General features: G+C 35.1%; 1 protein-coding gene across 1 annotated transcript in view; it reads left to right on the forward strand.

Moving 5' to 3' along the window:
- EYS (eyes shut homolog) overlaps positions 1 to 19568 on the forward strand; it is an 830760-nt gene that overhangs the window by 75589 nt on the left and 735603 nt on the right. The window contains exon 6 of the mRNA XM_068678264.1: positions 5941 to 6100. Coding sequence (XP_068534365.1) covers positions 5941 to 6100 — 160 coding nt within the window. The remainder of the gene's footprint in view (positions 1 to 5940; positions 6101 to 19568) is intronic.

The following is a 19568-nucleotide window of genomic DNA, read 5'->3' on the forward strand; positions in this document are numbered from 1 at the left end:
TTATTGTCATTAGAAAAGATTTTAGTCTGTTTGTATTAATGTATTATCAACAGTCACAAACTGATACAAAAGACATTCCAACTAGATATAAGTTAAATGTTTTCACTGTACAGACAATCAAGAACTAGAGCAGGTTGGCCAGAGATGTTATGCAGACTCCAGAGTTAGAAGTTTTCAAGACTCAACTGAAAAATATCCTGAGCAACCTGGTTGGATCTCATACATAACTTTTTTATTGAAATAAAGCTATTAATGAAGAATTTTATGTTCTTGTTGAATAAGATAATGTTCTTTAAAAAACTGTCAGACAACAGTGTGACTTAAAGGCATTTAGTTAAGAGATGTACCAGGACTCAAATGTATAGTTTATACAAAACACACAGATTAATTAACTATTCCCCAAAGTTGCCTAGTTATAGTAAGGAGCACAGGATAGTATATATGGCAATATAAACAGAAAACATACTGAGCATGTTTCAGTGTCAACTAGCTTAAGCTCATTGTTAAGCCTCTAAAATTTCAGGATTTTTTCTATAGCTATACTTTCATTGCTAGTTGGCAATCATAAATGTGCAATGCAATATAGAAGCAATAAATATACAAATATAATATATACAAATAAAGATACATAAATATATAATGTATATACATATAAAATATATAATTTTTATAACAAAAATGTTTTATAAAAAATATATATAATATAATATATATATATGCAATAATATATAAGATTGTTAAATATCAGGGCCTTCTAAACTTACCAACATGAATAAGGGGTACAATCATATTAAACACTTATCACAAAGATGGATTGTAACTAGAATTGCCTTGTTCATCTTTGGCTGAATATAACTTAAATCATTAGATAGCTGTGCAAAAAATGGGTTCCTTCCCATGAGACGCTGTTCTTCCCAAACTGATCCTGTGGGGGCTTCCCACAGGCAGCAGCTCTTCAAGAACTGCTCCCACATGGCTCCGTACCACAGGGTCCATCCCCCAGGAGCAAACTGCTCCAGCACAGGTCCCGACGGGTGGCAGCTCACCCCATACCCCTGCTCCTGCATGGGCTCCTCTCCACACGCTGCAGCTCTGGCCCGGGGCCTGCTCCTGCAGGAGCTCTCCATGGGCCGCAGCTTCCTCCAGGCCACATCCACCTGCTCCACCGGGGGCTCCTCCACAGGGGGGCTGCAGCATGGAGATCTGCTCCATGTGGGACCCATGGGCTGCAGGGGGTCAGCCTGCTCCACCAGGGGCCTCTCCACAGGCTGCAGAGACAATTGTGCTGCGTGCCTGGAGCAACTCCTGCCCTCCTTCTGCACTGACCTTGGAGTCTGGAGGGCTGCTTCTATCTCAGATTCTTATTCCCCTTTCCCAGCTGCTATTGTGCAGCAGATTTTCCCCTTTCTTAAACATGTTCTCCCAGAGGCATAACCGGCATTGCCCCATGGTTTGGCTCTTGCCAACAGGGGGTCCCTTTTGGAGCCAACCCTTTGGAGTGTATCAAGCGTGGTATTACTATTCAGTCGAGGGAAGTGATTGTCCCACTCTACTCTATGCTGGTTCAGCCTCACCTGAAGTACTGTGTGCAGCCTGGAAAAGAGGAGGCTGAAGAGAGATCTTATTGTGGTTTACAGCTTCCTCACAAGGGGGAGTGGATGGGCAGGCACCAATCTATTCTCTTTAGTGACCAGTGGTAGGACCAAGGGGAATGATGTCAACCTGCGACAAGAAAGGTTCAGGCTGGATATCACCAAGAAGTTCTTCACTGAGAGTATTGTCGCACACTGAAACAGACTCCCCAGGGCAAGGCACCAAGCCTGTCAGAGTTTAAGAAGCATTTGAACTATGCTCTTAGTCATATGGTTTGAAATTTTGGGTGGATCTGCGGGGTGCCAGGAGTTGGACTCGATCATCCTTATGTGTCCCTTCCAACTTGGGATATTCCTTGATTTTGTGCAATATGTTCTCCCAGGGGCATAAGCCGCATCACTCTCTGGCCCAGCTCTGGCCAACAGTGGGTCGGTCCCTTTTGGAGACAGCTGGAGCTGACTCTGATCTGACATGGGGCAGCTCCTGGGCTCTGTTCACAGAAGCCACCCCTGCAGCTCCCCTGCTACCAAACCCTTGACACATAAACCCAATATAGCCTTCACAAAACCTTTATATAAATAAGTATTTTTTTATGAAGCATTGAGTTACAATGCAACAACTATTCCCAAAACAGAAATAAGAGAATCAAAGCAAACCTAATGTTTCTTTTCTGTTGGTTGTATAAACCAACCAAAACAACACCTGGAATATTTTTCATGTTGAAAAATAATTGCACTAAATAAGATATCCTGATAAATGGAATATCTTCATCAAGTGGGAATTACACTGGAAGTAAGGAGAAAAGAAGGATCATATTAATAATTGCACTGATTGTAAACTAGTTAGCTGAGCTGACACAATATTTATTCCAGCTATGATTATTCACAGTTATGACCAGGTATAAAAACAAACAAACTAATAAACAAACAAACAAACAAACAAACAGAAAAAAATGACTATGTACCATGATTTCTTGAGAAATATGGAGAAAGTAGTGGTTGGGTCTTTCACAATTTATATTTATTTTACACTCTTATTACTCAACAGATATAAAAGATTAGGTGTTTGGGGCAAAAGATAGACAGGGCCCAGGGCTTAAGAGTCCTGTGAATAATCAAGAAATAAATGCGGACTGAATTTTACTGCTGTATTGACAAGTGAGAATTAATGTTTATCGTCATTAAGAGCATAGACTATATTTTCACTGTAAGTAGAAAAGCAATTAAATGTTTCATATCGGCTGAATCACAATGGTTAATAGCAGCAGCAGGATGAGTTTCCCCCAATGCTGTCCGTAGATTATGATTTTATAACAAAACAAGACCATTAACAAATATAACAAAATAAGACCATTGCACTTTCACACATTTGCACTGTGTAAGCAAAAGCAGTTTGTTTGGCCCTATGCATTTAATAATATGGAACCAATAATGTCGTGTAACTATTGAAATAAGTTCTTTTCCTGCATCTCAGGAAGAAGTTCAAGGAATGGGAAAACCAGCTGAGTTTGAATTATTTTTTAACAAAAATCAGTTAAAAGCAAGCCTGTGCTCAAGTTTAAGTCACTTTTCAAGGATTCAGAAATTCCCCAAACATCATCTTTTCTGTCTTCATTATCTAATAAGGAACTGGCCTTTTGAGATAAGGAGGATGGCTGTAGAAAGATTCCATAAAAGTTCAGCCAGCCAGCTCAGCACTGTGTATTTCTGAGGTACATAACTTATAACAAAAATTTTAAGCCTGTTTGTTAATGCGAATAAGATCAGACACACATTCTCCACATGCTGTATAAATTTTTGTGGCATCCTCAGCAGCTGTTTCCAAAATCCCATCATGAATTTCTAGCACTTCTTGATGGTTATTTTTCACCCCTCAGTACCTTTCTTCCTCTACTACCAAACACTCAACAAAATTCTTAACTACCCTTTCTCAGGTGTAATTAAATATTAGTAAAATGCCATTATTTTATAAAATCTTATTACACGAGAAGTGGCACCTGTTTGAGCTATGCAAAAATCAAGTTCCTTCCCACCCCCACATCCCTCCCTAAATGAGATATTCGTAGAGAGAATTTTACTTCATTGGAAGCCAGAGGAATATTATTCTCTTTCACGTAGTTTCTGCTTTCCCCCAAATGTCTACCTGAAAAATGAAAAAATAACATCTTTAATTATTTAATTTAATTAATTGAAGTTATGCATTTTTTTTTTCTGTCCAGGCCCTTAATAACTTTACCTGAAATCAGAGATTCACATGAATGAGTATCTTATATTAGAGATGAAGTATCTCATCTCTTAATGTCCCTGGAGTGCTAAAGACCCTGGCCTGAGGTCAGGGGGAAGAACCTCTCTTATAACATCTGTTGGTGTGAAACTTTTAACTCTGGTGTAATGTCTTCACTTCCCTTCTTTTACAAATACTATATGTCTGTATGTGGATATTTGTTTTATATAAAAAATGAAGGCTCATTATAACAAAAAAATTCTAGATCTTCCAAGGGTGAGAGAGGAAAGGAACAATACTATTTTCCTAGAGTACTCTCTGAAGGATCTCTAGGTCTCCTAAAAGTAGTTTTAAGAAAGAATCTGGAAAAAAGAGAAAGCCCCACTGATAAACTGACCTCTGCATAAACTCCACTATCAAAACATGAAATAAAATGCTTTCTGGGTGACATATGCTAGAGCAACTGAAGAGGTGCAGGAGGTGCCAGGTCATGCACCTGGGATGTGGCAACCCTGGTTATACATACAGGCTGGGTGACGAGATGCTGGAGAGCAGCCCTGTAGAGAGGGATCTGGGGGTCATGGTTGACAGCAAGTTGAATATGAGCCAGCAGTGTGCCCTGGCATCCAGAAGGGCCAACTGTATCCTGGGGTGCATCAAGCATGTCATTGCTAGTCAGCTGAGGGAAGTGATTGTCTCATTCTGCGCTGGTGCAGCCTCACCTCGAGTACTGTGTGCAGTTCTGGGCACCACAGTAAAAAAAGGGCATAAAACTGTTGGAGAGTGTCCAGAGGAGGGTGACGAAGATGGTGAAGGGCCTAGAGGGGAAGATGTATGAGGAGTGGCTAAAGTCACGTGGCCTGTTCAGCTTGGAAAAGAGGAGGCTGAGGGGAAACCTCATCGTGGTCTACAGCTTTCTCACAGGAGGGAGTAGAGGGGCAGGTGCTGATCTATGCTTTTTAGTCACCAGTGATAGGACCTGCAGGAATGGTGTCAAGCTGAGGCAGGGGAGGTTTAGGCTAGATTTCAGGAAGAGGTTCTTCACTGAGAGGGTTGTCACACTGGAACAAGTTTCCCAGGGAAGTAGTCACGACACCAAGCCTGTTGGAATTTAAGTGTTTGGACTGTGCACTTAGTCACATGGTCTGAATTTTTGGGTAGACCTGTGTGGTGCCAGGAGTTGGACTCAATGACCCTTGTGGGTCCCTTCCAACTTGGGATATTCCTCGATTCTATGATTACAGTGATCACAGTGGGCAGCATAGAACCAGCAGAAGGCTTAGCCACCTTTGTGGATCCCTTATCTATTCAGATTTGGGACCAAACCAGTAAGCCATTTCAGCAGCCATTGAGAACCAACACTGCAATAATGACTCATATACCATAAGCAGGATGTGGGGGAATGAATACTTCCACTCATGTATGCTGCTAATGCTAATATCCTCCTACTTAGATACTTGATGTTTTATCCTATTTTGCCTCACTCTGAGAAAACAAACAAACAAACAAAAAAAAACACACAAACAAAAAAAAAAAAAACAAAAAAAAAAAAAAAAAAAAAAAACAAAAAAAACACATACACAAAAGGAGGCTCTCTTCCTAATATTACTTACATTGGTGCTTTTTGTGTGTCTTGCCAGTGTATTGGCATTATGCCAATAAGCAATGCTGTTTGTGACTCTGGGAGAGCAGATTTAAGAAAAAAAGGAAAAAGGGAAAAAAAACAAAACAAAACAAAACAAAACCCTGCTGTGCAACTGCAGCTGGGAGAGCGAGGAGTGAAAATCAGCCCTGCAGACCCCAAGATCAGTGCAAAAGGAGGGCAGAAGGTGCTCCAGGCATGCAGCACAGGTTCCCCTGTGGCCTGTGGAAAGGCCCCTAGTGGAGCAGGCTGTCCCCCTGCAGACCATAGGTCCCACATGGAGCAGATCTCCACGCTCCAACCCGTGAAGCTGTTTGCTCCTGATGGATGGACCCTGTGGTAGTGACATACAAGACCCAAATAAATGTGTACAAAGTTTCTACCTTACATTTCCATTTTATATTTTTATTTGTGGTGGTGGTAGTTTGTTGTTTGCTTTGTTTTATTTTGTTCTTAATACACATATATGTTTTAATATCTAGTGTCTCTGTGCACCTGGATGGACAGGAAAATTTTGCCAATTTGCTGAAAATGCATGTTTGATTTACCCAAGTATTTGCTCTGATGGAGCAACTTGCATTGATATGAGCCAACTGGGAGAGCAACCTGTGTTTCAGTGTTTGTGTCCTCGTGGTTCCACAGGTAAGGCATATACATGTCATGTATAATTCTATAGTTTTATTAACTTTCAAATATTGAAGCATAGGTATGCTGCATTTTCAAAAATAAGGAATAAAGAAGTGTTTGGTGCGGTAATCATATCTCTGTATTTTCTGTCCTTTGATGCTTACAAAATCTAAATTAAACTTACAGGTTACATTTGAACCTTCCATACAAGGGTAAGAACAGACCTTGAGCAGGTTTCAGCTCCAGTTGGAGACACTAAGTGTATGTGTATACATGTGAATTATAGATCTAACTAGTGGAAAGACTGGGAGTTTGTTAGCTCTGTATCAGCCTATATTTGTTCAGATAACTTTAGTTAGCTAAGAGCTGCATCCTGCCATATATTTCAATTCCTTGGTGGGCACTCAACGAATTACACAAGTCAGTTTGGGGTGGGATTAACTGATTCACTTTACTTGACTTTAGAAGTCTAATGTACTGTGAGACCTAGTAAACAAATTTTCCAGGCTCCATGTATACTCAGTGGGTAAGAATTTTCAGAGGGGAATAAAGACCACCTGTATTAGATAGCTGTTAGTAGTTGAAACACTTTCTTCAGGAGTGTTTCTCTTTCTACTGGATATAAAGGAAGCCTAGAAAAATAGCTTAGATTAACCACCTTGGGTTTTGGCTGGCAAGAAAAACAATTTCAATATTTTCCTCCAGCCTTACCCTCTAAATAGAACCTCAGACTGAAGCAGATTCTACAATACTTTAGAAATATTTGGTGAAGGAGAGCTCTGAAAGAGAGGTATTGCATGTCATTCACTCCAATTTTAGGTAAAATTAAGGAAACATATATTAGCTGTATACATATAAATTTAAATATAAGTGCCAAAGAAAGAAAGAAAGAAAGAAAGAAAGAAAGAAAGAAAGAAAGAAAGAAAGAAAAAGAAAAGTAGAAACAATATTTTTTACCTTAATAAAGTAAAATTAGTCTGAATAAATTCTAGTAATATACATATGAAACAGATTTCAAATATACTGCCATTGAAAAAAGAACCTCAGTAATAACTATTGACCTGCCTTTTCACTTCCACCTTGTCGCTTGTATGATTTGCTATTGTTATGATTTTTGGCATGACAACCAAAATTATGGATTTGTTAATAGCAGCACTGTTTCACCAGAACACATCAAGGCTTTGAGGTGGTAGTAAGGCTTCTACTTAAAAATATAGAACCCCAACAAAAGTTTGTCAGACAGTATTAAACCATAATAAATGTATGCAATCAAAACTGTTCAGCCTTACTAAACACTGAGTTACAACTGTGTTCAAGTGAAAGTGTCTTCAGTGTTGAGTCACATCCTACCTTCAGGTCAATATTCTTTCCTTTGTGGGATCTGAATTTAAGAGATTCTTTGTATTGTAATATTTTTTTATTTTATTTTATTTTTTGCTTTTAAATAATGTCACTTTTTAATATTGTTCTTTAGCATTTTTTATTATGTTTATTATTTCATTTTTATGCCTGAGAAGGAAAGAGGGAAAGACCACTTATTTATTATTTTGTCATGTTTATTCAACTTAGAATTATATAACATCTGCAACCACACAGGCTGTTGCAGTTTCACATCTAATTGTTCTAATATATGTCTATGACTATAAATTATAAACACTACAGCAGTAGCCTTTGCATTAACATCTAAATCGTATTTGGGGTAGGTTTGTCTTTGGAAAAACAAAGTATGAAATGCAGTAGTTAGACTTAAAAAATGTCAAAAGCAAAGTCAAAAAAAAGTTAAAATCATTTCATTTTAGTGTTATATTCTTTAATGAAACCTGTATACTAAGTAGAAACTTAGTATATACACACAAATGTGATTTTAAAAGTACTTCTTTATTTCTGTTTATATATAAAACACATTTCAGATAATTGACTTACAAAAAAAAAAGTGTTTGGTTTAAAGGCTAAAAGGGTAGAAAAAAATGTTATAAAATACAGTTATTTTGGTGAATAGATGTCACGACTTTTGTGTTTGATTTCCTTGAACAGTTAGCTCCATATTTTTCCTTACGATTTATTCTCTTCTCTGAAAGTGGATAAAAACCTTTGTTATCTACAAAGTACATGTAAGCAACACAGCTTATGACATTGAAATGAAACAATCCTTGTCAGCGATTTCTCAAGTTTTGCAGAGTAGACCAATTGTCCTTGAAGAAGCTTCCTCTAATTAATTACTAACTTTCCTTGTGTATAGAGCAATCATATTGGCAGGAATTGATTGGGCATGTTAGACACTTAATTTAGTTAGTAGAAAAATCCTTTAATTAAAATAATCTTTCTGCTGCTAAAATGAACTGCACCCTAAGCAAACTCACAGATCAGAATTTAAAGTACTCCTTCAATAACATACCTACTTCTCATATTCAAACTTTCTTTTTGGAAGACTCCTTAAAAGCATTCACAGATTTATCCACAATTTATTGTTTCTCCTTCTCTCATTGTTCTATTGAGCTAAGGCAGGGTTACTAATTTCCACAGGTATATTGAAAACATATACACAGACATGAATGAAATTTGCACTACTGAACTATGTAGGTGGTTTGAGACAGCCTTCTGTAGAAAGAATCATTCATGCCATAATAGCTAATCATATAATCATAGAATAATTAAGATTGGAAAAGACTTCCAAGGTCATCTGGTCCAGCTGTCTCCCTGCCACCACTATTACCCACTAAAACATGTCCTTAAGTACCACATCCAATGTCCAAGAGAAGAAGAAATGAGATATAAAAATTCCTAAATCTTTCATTTCACAATCCAGTTAAGATACTGCTTATACTAGTGAATAAAACAATGATATGACCTGATCTAACTGGTTCTCTCTGGTCATATACACATTTTAAAATTCTTTTATTCTCTATAATAGAATGGCTATACCCAAAACTGCTTATTAAGAGTCTTAATGAAGCTAACAAATTGTGCTCTTTTTTAAGAGTGTAAAACGAATTGTTTAAGAGGATACAGGAACCCACCTGGAAGTGTTCTAACCATTTAACAGACTTTTCCCTGGCATTTTTTAATTTACTGGTGTAGATTTAGCCCTATAGAAGGCCTTAATGATACACATATAGGGGCATTGTCTTTCCCCAACACAATGAACAGGTTAAGAAGCAGAGACTGAAAAAGACCATCCCAGGATAACTGAGGGTCTGACTGTCCTCAAAATCACAGCAGATATACTGTGACCAAGTCCCTGCTATGAAATAATTACATTTTACTTTTTCTCAGTTCAAGAAATTGTCCAGAACATTTGGATAAGGTCTCTACTTCATGTGATGTTCAGTGGAAGATTTTTATAAGTCTCAAAACCTTCAAATGGATATAAAGAACTATAACATTTCTTCCCCAGCTCTATTCCCTGAGCTAAAGGTGAGCTGGTAGAAGAATTTTCATAGCATCATGGGAGGTTCCTACATTACGGAAGTGTAACTGGAATTACACTGAAGTATATGTCTCAGCTCCAAATGCTGTCATTTTTTTTGTCATTTTAAGCTTTGTTCACTGCACTTTAGGTGTTATTACTGCTGTCACCTTTAAAAGAGAAATTGTTGGTGCACAGAGATTCTAAAGACTGAACTTTGAAATCAAGACTACAAATTGAAATAATGGAATATAAGAAAACATTTGCTAAGTATTACTAAAGAATTCACTCAGAATACCTATCTTTCTTAAATGAAGAAAACCAGAACTGACTCCTTTGCAGAAGATTCAGTTTTCTGTTTAAGATTTTTCAGTGATAACAGGCAGAGCAAAAATCAATCTCTAGTACTCTTCAACAGATGTCTAGAAATGTTTCCTCCTATTTACAATGCCCTTTAGAATAGGATGTGGCTGAATATTAGCTACAGTGAAAGGTAAATGGTTTTAAGGTGGGGCATGGGTTTTTACAAAGATCTTTTACCTAAGAAGATATCAAGCTGAATTATTTGAGAGCACTGAAACAGCAGTATTACAACTCCGTCTGAAGCTAACTGTACTAACTCCACTGTACCAACTGAAAAAAAAGGATAGGGCAGTAAACAGTTCAAAAATAAAAGGAAGACATTAAACCAGGCTGTCATACTTTGAGGCAGATAAACTCTAGAGTACTCAGAGAGGAATGATGTCTGATGTACCATACTTGTGGGAACTCCAGGCAGACTGGGACCTAAAGGCAGGTTAAGTCAATACTTTTTCTCAGGCCTTGATTTCCATAAGAAATACTGAGCCTACTAAATTTTTTATGCTGGAAACATTTATTTTTTTTTGTCCTTTGCAGCAATTGCACAAAAAAAAACCTTAAAATGTTCTGATATTTCAACAGGAAACATCCTATCAGTATTTAAGTTCTGGCTGCTTTTAAAATGAAACAAAACACTCCCAATGGACATGTATGTTTATGAATATGTTTATATTTTCTACTATTTCAGTTTTCTATTTAAGTCAGTGCACAGTGAATGCATTTGGCCTTCATGAATAAGAAAGAACTTCGAAAGATTGTCCATTGTGAAGGTATATTTTACATGTTTAGTTTAATGGTGCTGTAGTTTGTTGAAAAGCTTGTATATAATATTAATGTCTATGGATTTCTAAGTAAATAATTCAATAAGATAGCCTATTGAAAGAGATGCTTAAAAATGTGTCCTTAAACTTGACATATAAAATATTCTGGCTACATCTGTTCATGAACTCCAAATAGTACTTCCAACCCTCTCTGTAAAACTTTTTTTTTTTTTTTTTATTAAATCAAAGTACAATACTCATTAACCTTTTATTTTCTGGATCTGTTAGGTCAAAAAGAACTCAGTGCACTATTCATTCTCATTATTATTATTATTACCCAGCATATAGGTCTGTTGTAAGTGATGAAGGAAACTAAGAGGTTGCAGCTTTCTTTAACCGTACAGAGACAGCTGAAGAAACAGTGTACTTCCATATATCTGTACATCACCAGAAAAAAAAAAAAAAAATCATCAATAAGAAACAGAAATAGGAGGGCTGAATTGATAAGCTCAACCAGACACAGCATTTCAGATCTTACCAAGGTTCAGAAATTTTCAACAGCATTATAAAGTCACTTGTCACACTGATGGTCTTAAAACATAAAAACTGTGTATTGTGGATGTAAATATTGCATGTTTAGTAAGATAAAATGAATTGGAGAGCTGAACAATGGTATGACATAGACCTAGTTTTGCTAACACAGCTGATCTTTGTACTTCTATCTTATTTCATTAAAAGGCCCCAGTCTGAAACCTTTTGTTCTCTGAAATCTTACTGTATATTGGAAGAACACAGGATGGGGCTTAAGGTTTTTGAAGAATTTATCATAATAGGTAGAAAACATGATTAAACAAAACCCAATCTACCATAGTATTCTTATATCAGCCTGAATATCCCCTTTCTTCTTTAAAACACTGATAACCATGCTTAACCATGCTATCACTCCTAAGACACAATGTACCACACCATTATCTAACATAGTCCACTATACTTCTTCTGAACCTAGGTTTATGCTAATATACAAACGAATTATTCAAGGCTTTCTTATGCTACTTCTCAAGCTTTGTATTCAGTTATTGTTCCTTCTAAAAAAGAAAAAAAAAAAGTTTTGTTTGAATACTGTACATGATGCTACAACAATATGACAGACCAAAGGCATGGTTTCATATTGATGATGATATTTTTCCTCTGACAGAAACACTCATCATATTTTTAACCCACTTTATGTTGTAAAATTGCATACTGCAAACTTCTGTACTTTGGTCTTTAACAATATTATATATTATAACAATATACATATTATAAAATTTACTTTATTCATTATATATTTATTATATTTATATATTCATTATATATTTATTATATTTTATTATATTTATATTATATTTATTATATTATTATATTAATATTTATTATATTATACATTTATTTATTATATTCATTATATATTTTATATATTTATTTATTATATATATTTATTATTTATTTATATTATAAATGATATGTACAATATTATTTATATACTTAGAAATGTAAAAAAAAGGAAACATTAACAATGAAAATAATAAAACAAAAAATCTATTTGCCATGCTTAGCAAATTCGCCATGATTGTGTTAAAGTTTAGATTTCCTTAATCTATGAAACTTGGACAGCATTTAGTGAATGTGTGTTTTCATTTTGGTTGCTCTCACTTATTGAGTCATATGTGTCTCTACGTTAAAAAGGTTATATTGCTTTCAAAAAAAAGCAACATAGTAGTAGCTCTCTAGAATACTGCTCCACTGTATGGTGTAAATGTGCCTTATATCCTTCACCTAATCATGTTTAGTAAATTATGAGTTCTGATTCCAGAATTGTTATCTCCAACCCAAAGAAATTATTGGTTCTGAGTAGCTAATGGAACCTGTTCCCTTTAAGTCTTGATTAGAAGAACTGTATCCTTAAAAATTTTTAATATTATGTTTTTCTTGGGCTAACTTTCTATAATCTCTTTCTCTCAGAAAAATAAGAATTACTTTTAAAGTGTGTTCATGTTAAACTCAAATATTGAAAGAAAGACAATTTCAATGCTATGCTATAAAGTTTTGTAAACCATTTCAACTTTTTGCAAGATTCTTTGAAAAAAAAAAAAGTTTTAAAAACACCAGCTTCTAAACATACAGTTCAAATATTTAAAATATTTTTTCACTGCTCCTGTGGATTTCACAATCTAGCACCTATTCTTTATTAAGAATTAATTTCAGGAGATAAATTGAAAACTATTTCATAAGGAAAGAGTTCTAAGACTGAAAATGTTTGCTTCATTCTCTCTGTAAAACTATTTTTTCTCTCCACATAAACTATTACTCAAGTAGGAAGAGCTCTACTGAGCTTTTAAAACCCCTAAGGTCTATATGATACTATGTAATGCCAGATGCTGGGCAAAATATATATATATATATATATATATATATGTATATTTATAATAATAAAAATAAAATAAAATAAATATGTAAAAAAACAGGAGAAGGCTTTCCTTGAACCTATCTCCCCACCACCACACTTTTATCTCTATAAAGACAGTCTGTTCGCTTCATCCTTGTTATTTCTTCCCTTTCAAAATATTATCACTTACTATTCTTTCTACATCTGTTCTGGCTTTCTGTACAGACCTATTGCTTTTTATTTTCATCCATTTGTTTTATTCCCACAATAAATTATTTTAAAACAATTTAAAAAATAGAGACAGAGATATTCTTGCTGACAGTGCTTTAAAAGATGTTTGAGATGGTCAATACTTTCTACCTAAGTAACATTCAGTAAACAAATTCTTATATGAAAAGTCTCAAAAAGCAATTAAGAAAGAAATATTGATGATTCAGTAGGTGATACTATCCTTTCCAAGTCCTTGTGAAACACCATCCTGAAAAGGAGGTAGAGGAAATTGTGGAAATAAAGAAAGGAAAATATTAAAATGTTTCAGTTTTAAGTATAAAAATAATATTCACAGATTAAATTTAAAATACCACTATAGAAAAATATGTGCATTCTGAAGTCAAGTGTCATTTCAGAAGGTGGTATTATTCATTACTTTTTGTAAAGTATTCTTAAATACTTTCTATGTTCTGAGAAGCATACATAATAGATGCATTGTCTCAACTGGTAGCTCACATGTAAGTCAGCATTTAGTAGTATGCATCCTACACTGACCGTCTATGACTTACACTATTCAAGTATTTTTTTAATTAAATATTGGGACAGAAGTAGAGATAATCGATAACATTTCAGTATGATGTATCATACTGATGTATCATACTGTAATTCAGTATGATGTATCTTTAGCAATTTAAAAGTAAGAATTTAGTCTACAGGTTTTTTCAATTCTATGTATAGTCAGTGGAGTTTATCTAGTTGTAAGCACCCACAACTCACAAAACAATTATTTTCACCTGTATTATAAATTTCTCCTCAAATGGGATGAATTACATCCTCCTGTTTTTAATGCTTAGCTGTAGAGGGAGTCTAGACAACTATGTTTTATCAGTACACGATTATATTTTGTTCTGAAAGGACTGAAAAACAATGTGCATTTGTCTTAAATACCTATTTTCATATTTATAATTACTGGTTTATTATAGACAGATTTTTCATGGAGCCTATAGTAAAATTTTTGAACTCTAATAAAACCAAGTAATTTAAACTTGGTTGTTCAACTCAGTGAGTTACAGTCAGGCAGACATTTTTACCATCTACACATGTAAATTGTCAGATCAGTTCTTTTTTCCTGCGTTTTTTATTGTTGTTGTTGCTGTTCTTTTTTCATTTGCAAAATCTACTTTATTTGGAAAAGCACAACAATTAATTGCTATGATTAGATTTATCTAAAAATACATTTACTACACAGTTCAACACAATTTCCAATTAGGAATTATTCAGAACCAGTGAAAAACTGTTTTCCAAATTCTAGTGGGTCCAATAAAGGTTACTGTAAATGAATTTAATGACCCTCGAAAGAATTAAATGTAGAGTTTCTGGGAGTGGAATAAATCAAGCCTCATTTTAAGTGCCTACATTATAACTGTCTTTATCAATCTTGTTGCTCTGTGTTATCTGCAGATTATGTGGAAAGAAATGAGCATTTTAAAGATTCCAATCATCTGATCTAGTTTGGATGTAAAGTTCAGGATAAGACAAATCACATTCTAAAAGTTAGGCTTTCATGTCCTGTAAATGCAATAGCATGGATATAAAGGCCCACACTTCAGCAGGTGTGAGTATGAATCTCAAGTGTTCATGCTTTTTCAAATAACATTTTTATTTATTTATTTATTTAAAGTTCTTAGGGGAAGAATAGTAAATTTGAATGAATCACTCTCTTACTTCTACCTTCAAGTGTCATCAAAACATCTGCTTTCTTATGTTCCTAGTATCAGCAATATGCAAAGTAGAAATAACTGGATCTGTTGCTTCTGTCAGGGAACTTGCTTTGTTCAGGGTTAAATTAAACCTTTAATATGTCATTAGCAGCAATGGCTGAAAGTAAAACTGAATGTTACACCTGAGATGAGTTCTTATCAGCTCTAGGTCTGTACTTATTTAGCTTACCACTGGTGAGTTGTGTTTTGCTCTGGAGTCTCCAGTGCCAAGTCTGTGCCCCATCTGCTTTCATTCCATGCCTGTGGGACTCCATGCTACATTCTGTTACTCCATTTCTCAAGGTCTCTGCTATCATGCCATGCCTATATTTCTGTACAGCATTGCATTAGGGAAGGTTTTCTCTAAGTACATTTGTAGCAAAAGAAAATTCAGGAAAAATCTGGACTCACTGCTTAAAGGGACAGGGGGATTCAATAAGAAGTAAATTGCTTTTTATGCCTCAGTTTTTACTGTTGTATCCTTCTGGTTCCTTGAGACCAGTAGCAGTATCCACAGTAAAAGAAAATACTTTTAGGGAGTACAGAAGCACATCAGACATATAGAGGTCCTGTGTTTGTGCCCCCTGCATCTTGTCCCGTCACTGGACACCACTGAAAAGGGAAAGTACAGGCTATTATTACCTCAGTCCCTAGTAAAGTTATGGACCAAGTCCACCTGGAAGGCACTTCCAAGCGCATGAAAGCAAGATGATTTCCATGGGTCTTTTCCAATCTATGTGATTCCATGATTCTATCATTCTTCATTATTTCCAAATAGCGGACTGTTGTAAAGCATCAGAAATTTTCACTCTTACTTGTTATAAGCATGAACATGTAGTATGTACAGCAGTATGTAATTTCTTAACTTTTAAATAATTAATCCATGTAAATACTTGGCTGTAACCAGTACTTTTCCTTTCCCTTTTCCTAAATACTTTGAAAATTGTTTAGCATTCCCCATTTCTTTGTTGTTAATTTTAAGTATGAGATTTCTTGTGGTCATATTTTATTTATCTGATATCTTGGGCATAAAATTTGTAATTAAACAATTTCCCCGTAAGAATATACACTTCGGTAAAAACTGTGTAAGGATTTTTTTTTTAATAAACAGTACAGCAATAAACTCTGTAATCAAATTATTTCCCTCCCTCTTATGTTGTAATTTCTTCATTTTTTTCCTTTGTTCCTTGTACCTTCTGAACTTATTTCTGATGGAAGAATAACATTCTTAATTGCACACAAAAATCTTGTTTGAGTTATATAAGTATTGCAGTTCTCAATTATTCAGCCCTCACTCACTATGAAGTGATAATTAGGCATTAAAAGCTAAGTGGATTACTGTGGAGATCTCTCCTGACATCCATTTAGCACTTAATCAGATCTTAATACCATAAATTATGCATTTCTCAGCAGTATTAAGATTCTAAAAAATTTTATAACAGTTTGGAGTTACTGCGTGTCCGTGACCTCATTGTGACAGTGAAAAGTTGTAAAGTTTGCTTAAAGGATTCAGCCTTTATAAGGATTTCAGATTTATACCAAAATAATTCTTTAAGCCAGTTTGATCTGTACTAATGTTTATTCATAAGGGGTTTTTGGGCAATACAATTCCACCTTTATGAATAAATACGAAAACTGGATCCAAAATCTTTATTGAATGGAGCTGAAGTTTATTGCCACCTTTTTCCAATGTTGCTTTCCTTACCCTATTTTTAATAAATAAATAATTAAAAACTAAAAATAAAAAGAAAAATCTAGGAGACCGCATAACTTCCTAGATGCATTCAGCTGACTTCTTAATTAAAATTCTTTTTTTTTTTTTACCTTTCTTTTTGCCAATCATATCACAAAGTCACATCTCATAACTCTTATTCTAGCTCATAGCATTACTTTCTAAAACTATTAATCACAACAGTATCGGATGCATTTAGTTACTGTTAGTGTCAGTACAATGTGAGCAAATTGGAGTCTTGTAAATGTAAGGTCAAGTTGTCCACAGTTGTCCATGTAATGTTACACATTGCATTATGTAACAACTATAAACAACAAGAAGTGTCTAATTTCACACTGTCTGTATTTTTAAAATTTTCTAGCATTCATAAATAAATATTTTTAAGTCTTTCTAACTCAGTAAGCTTTACAACAGTAAAATATGCTCTTGACTGTTGAGAAATTGTTATATACTGGGCTATTTTTAGCTGAGGAGCAATCGGCAAAATAAACATTAAGTCTGATTGGTATGTTGGTCAACCTTTCTGAACATATTGTAAGTGTGCTGTACCACCTGTTGCATAAGGAAGAGATTTATGGCCACTAAATCACAGCAATGAGGCCTTAATATTCCTGTTAACATTTATGGAACTCAGTAAAAAGCAAACTTTAACTCTTAGTTTGATACTCTATTCCAGTTTATTAAAAGATATAATGTATATTTCTGAAAACTTAAATATTTTTGGTTAGGAATGGAGTAATGTGACTGAAGTTAACAGAACTGCTTTGATGAAACAGAGACTCCATCCCTTACCATATTTTATCCCATTAGTTCATGTTCTCTTGAGGTCTCTAGCTTTAGATCAAAAGGAGAAATGACTAAAAATCAAAAAGCATTTAAAAAGTCATTATATATATACATATATATATATATATATATATATATATTTTGCCATATGAAGAATTTAAGAGAATACTAGCTTTTTACATACCATTTAACAGAACATATTGCCTGATTAAAATAATATATTCCAGTTTCTTGTTGTCACATTAAAGGGTGTAGCTGATTAACCGTTACGGGCCCGGTTGGTTTCAGAGTACTGAACCAGTCGGACATTCACCAAAAACACATTAACCATCTGGGGGTCCAGTCAGACATTCACCAAAAACGCATTAACTGTCTGGGGGTCTGGTTAGATTCAGAACACTGAACTATCACGGATAACCACCCTCACCCTAGTTGCATTAATGAGAGCTATCACAGTGCAATCAAGTATGATTTATTACAGCAACAGATAATCAGGTTCTTTTGGATTGCTGGCGATAGTGACTGTCTGCAAAAGCAAGCTAGTATGCATGAAATACAGAAGTGTTATAGGTGTTATAGATGTTATAGATGTTATAGATGTTACAGATGTGTTAGATGTTATAGATGTTACAGATGTTATAGGTGTTGTAGATGTTACAGGTGCGCAGCCTAGAAATAAATGCGTTAAAAGATTATAAGTAAGTATTCGGATCTCACCCAAAGGCGTCCCAATGGGGGGGGAAGAGAGGCTCAGCCCGTCGACTGATCCCAGGAGTCAGGAGGTCCTAAGGATGTTGTATGTCCTCGGGATGGTATCTCCCCTGACGATGGTATCTTCCCTAACATCCCCTCTCTCTTGGGCCAATTTATATTATTTTCTATCTTTTAGGTGGAGCTTGAGTGGCTCTAGTCAAGCATATCTTAGTTATGATTGGTGTAAAGTTTTCCCGTCTCCGTTTAAAGTAATAGGCTCCGAGAAATTCAGAGCGCATGCTTGGTGAGGGGTGGTCGCACCTTGGAGGTGGGTAGCTTTTGGGATGGAGGTGTGTTTTGGTATTATAATGATATTATAATGAGCAAAAAGTACATTAGGGTACAGCATTTGTCAAAACATGACAGGTCTTTGGCTCAAGGTGGCAAAAAGTGCAGCTTTGTGCACAAGAACAATTGAGGCCCCACCTGATTACAGAGCCTAGCCGTGGTGTCTCCACTCCACTCTATGCTCTGTGGTGTTCCTTAGAGCTAGCACACCAAGTTTCCCCAGCGCGATAGCATCTAAACTTGGGAGCCTAGGGAACGCTCAGATAATGCAGTTATGCCCTACCCTGAAAGACTCTTCAATGCTGTACCTTTTCCTTAAAAATGTGAATGTTAGTTTTATTTTCCTAGTTACTTCAGGCATTTACACCACACTTGTACATCTCTCCAATATGTTTCTTCTGTTCAGCTCTTTTGCTTTTTCTGCTTAAGCCACTGTAATCAGTAATTGATTACAAACAAGTAGGTGGTAAACCTGAGTAATCTTACTGTTATTTTCCTTACTGAAGTTTTCCTTTATGAAACTGTTCAGAACTTCTCCATTTCTTTCTAGTTTTTTCTGCAGTAAAAATTGTTTCACTTTTTCATTTATGCATTTTTTATCTTTTCTAAAATGAAATAAATAAACAATAAAAAAAAAATAAAAATAAAACTTTCTGCCATAGGAATAGGAAACTAAAAATAAGTTAAAAATATCATGGAAAAAATATCACGCCAATAACAAGAACAAATCTCAAGAACCCTTACATAGGACTCATTATATTGGTTTTCATACCAAAAAAAAATAGGGAGAAAATATTCCTCCTCTCCCCTTCCCTTCCCTCCCCTTCCCTTCCTTTTCCTTCCTTTCCCTTTTTTTTTCCCTCTTTTTTTTTTTTTTTTTTCAAATCTACTGGCTTTTCAGTTCATTGTCTTCCATATAGACTCTTTTCACCTTGCCAGAAATACATTTCTCTCCTGTACAGTGTTTTTAGAACTACCAAACTACCCAATTACAAGTTCAGT

The sequence above is a fragment of the Anas acuta genome, chromosome 3, assembly GCF_963932015.1.
Source record: "Anas acuta chromosome 3, bAnaAcu1.1, whole genome shotgun sequence".
Classification (NCBI taxonomy): domain Eukaryota; kingdom Metazoa; phylum Chordata; class Aves; order Anseriformes; family Anatidae; genus Anas; species Anas acuta.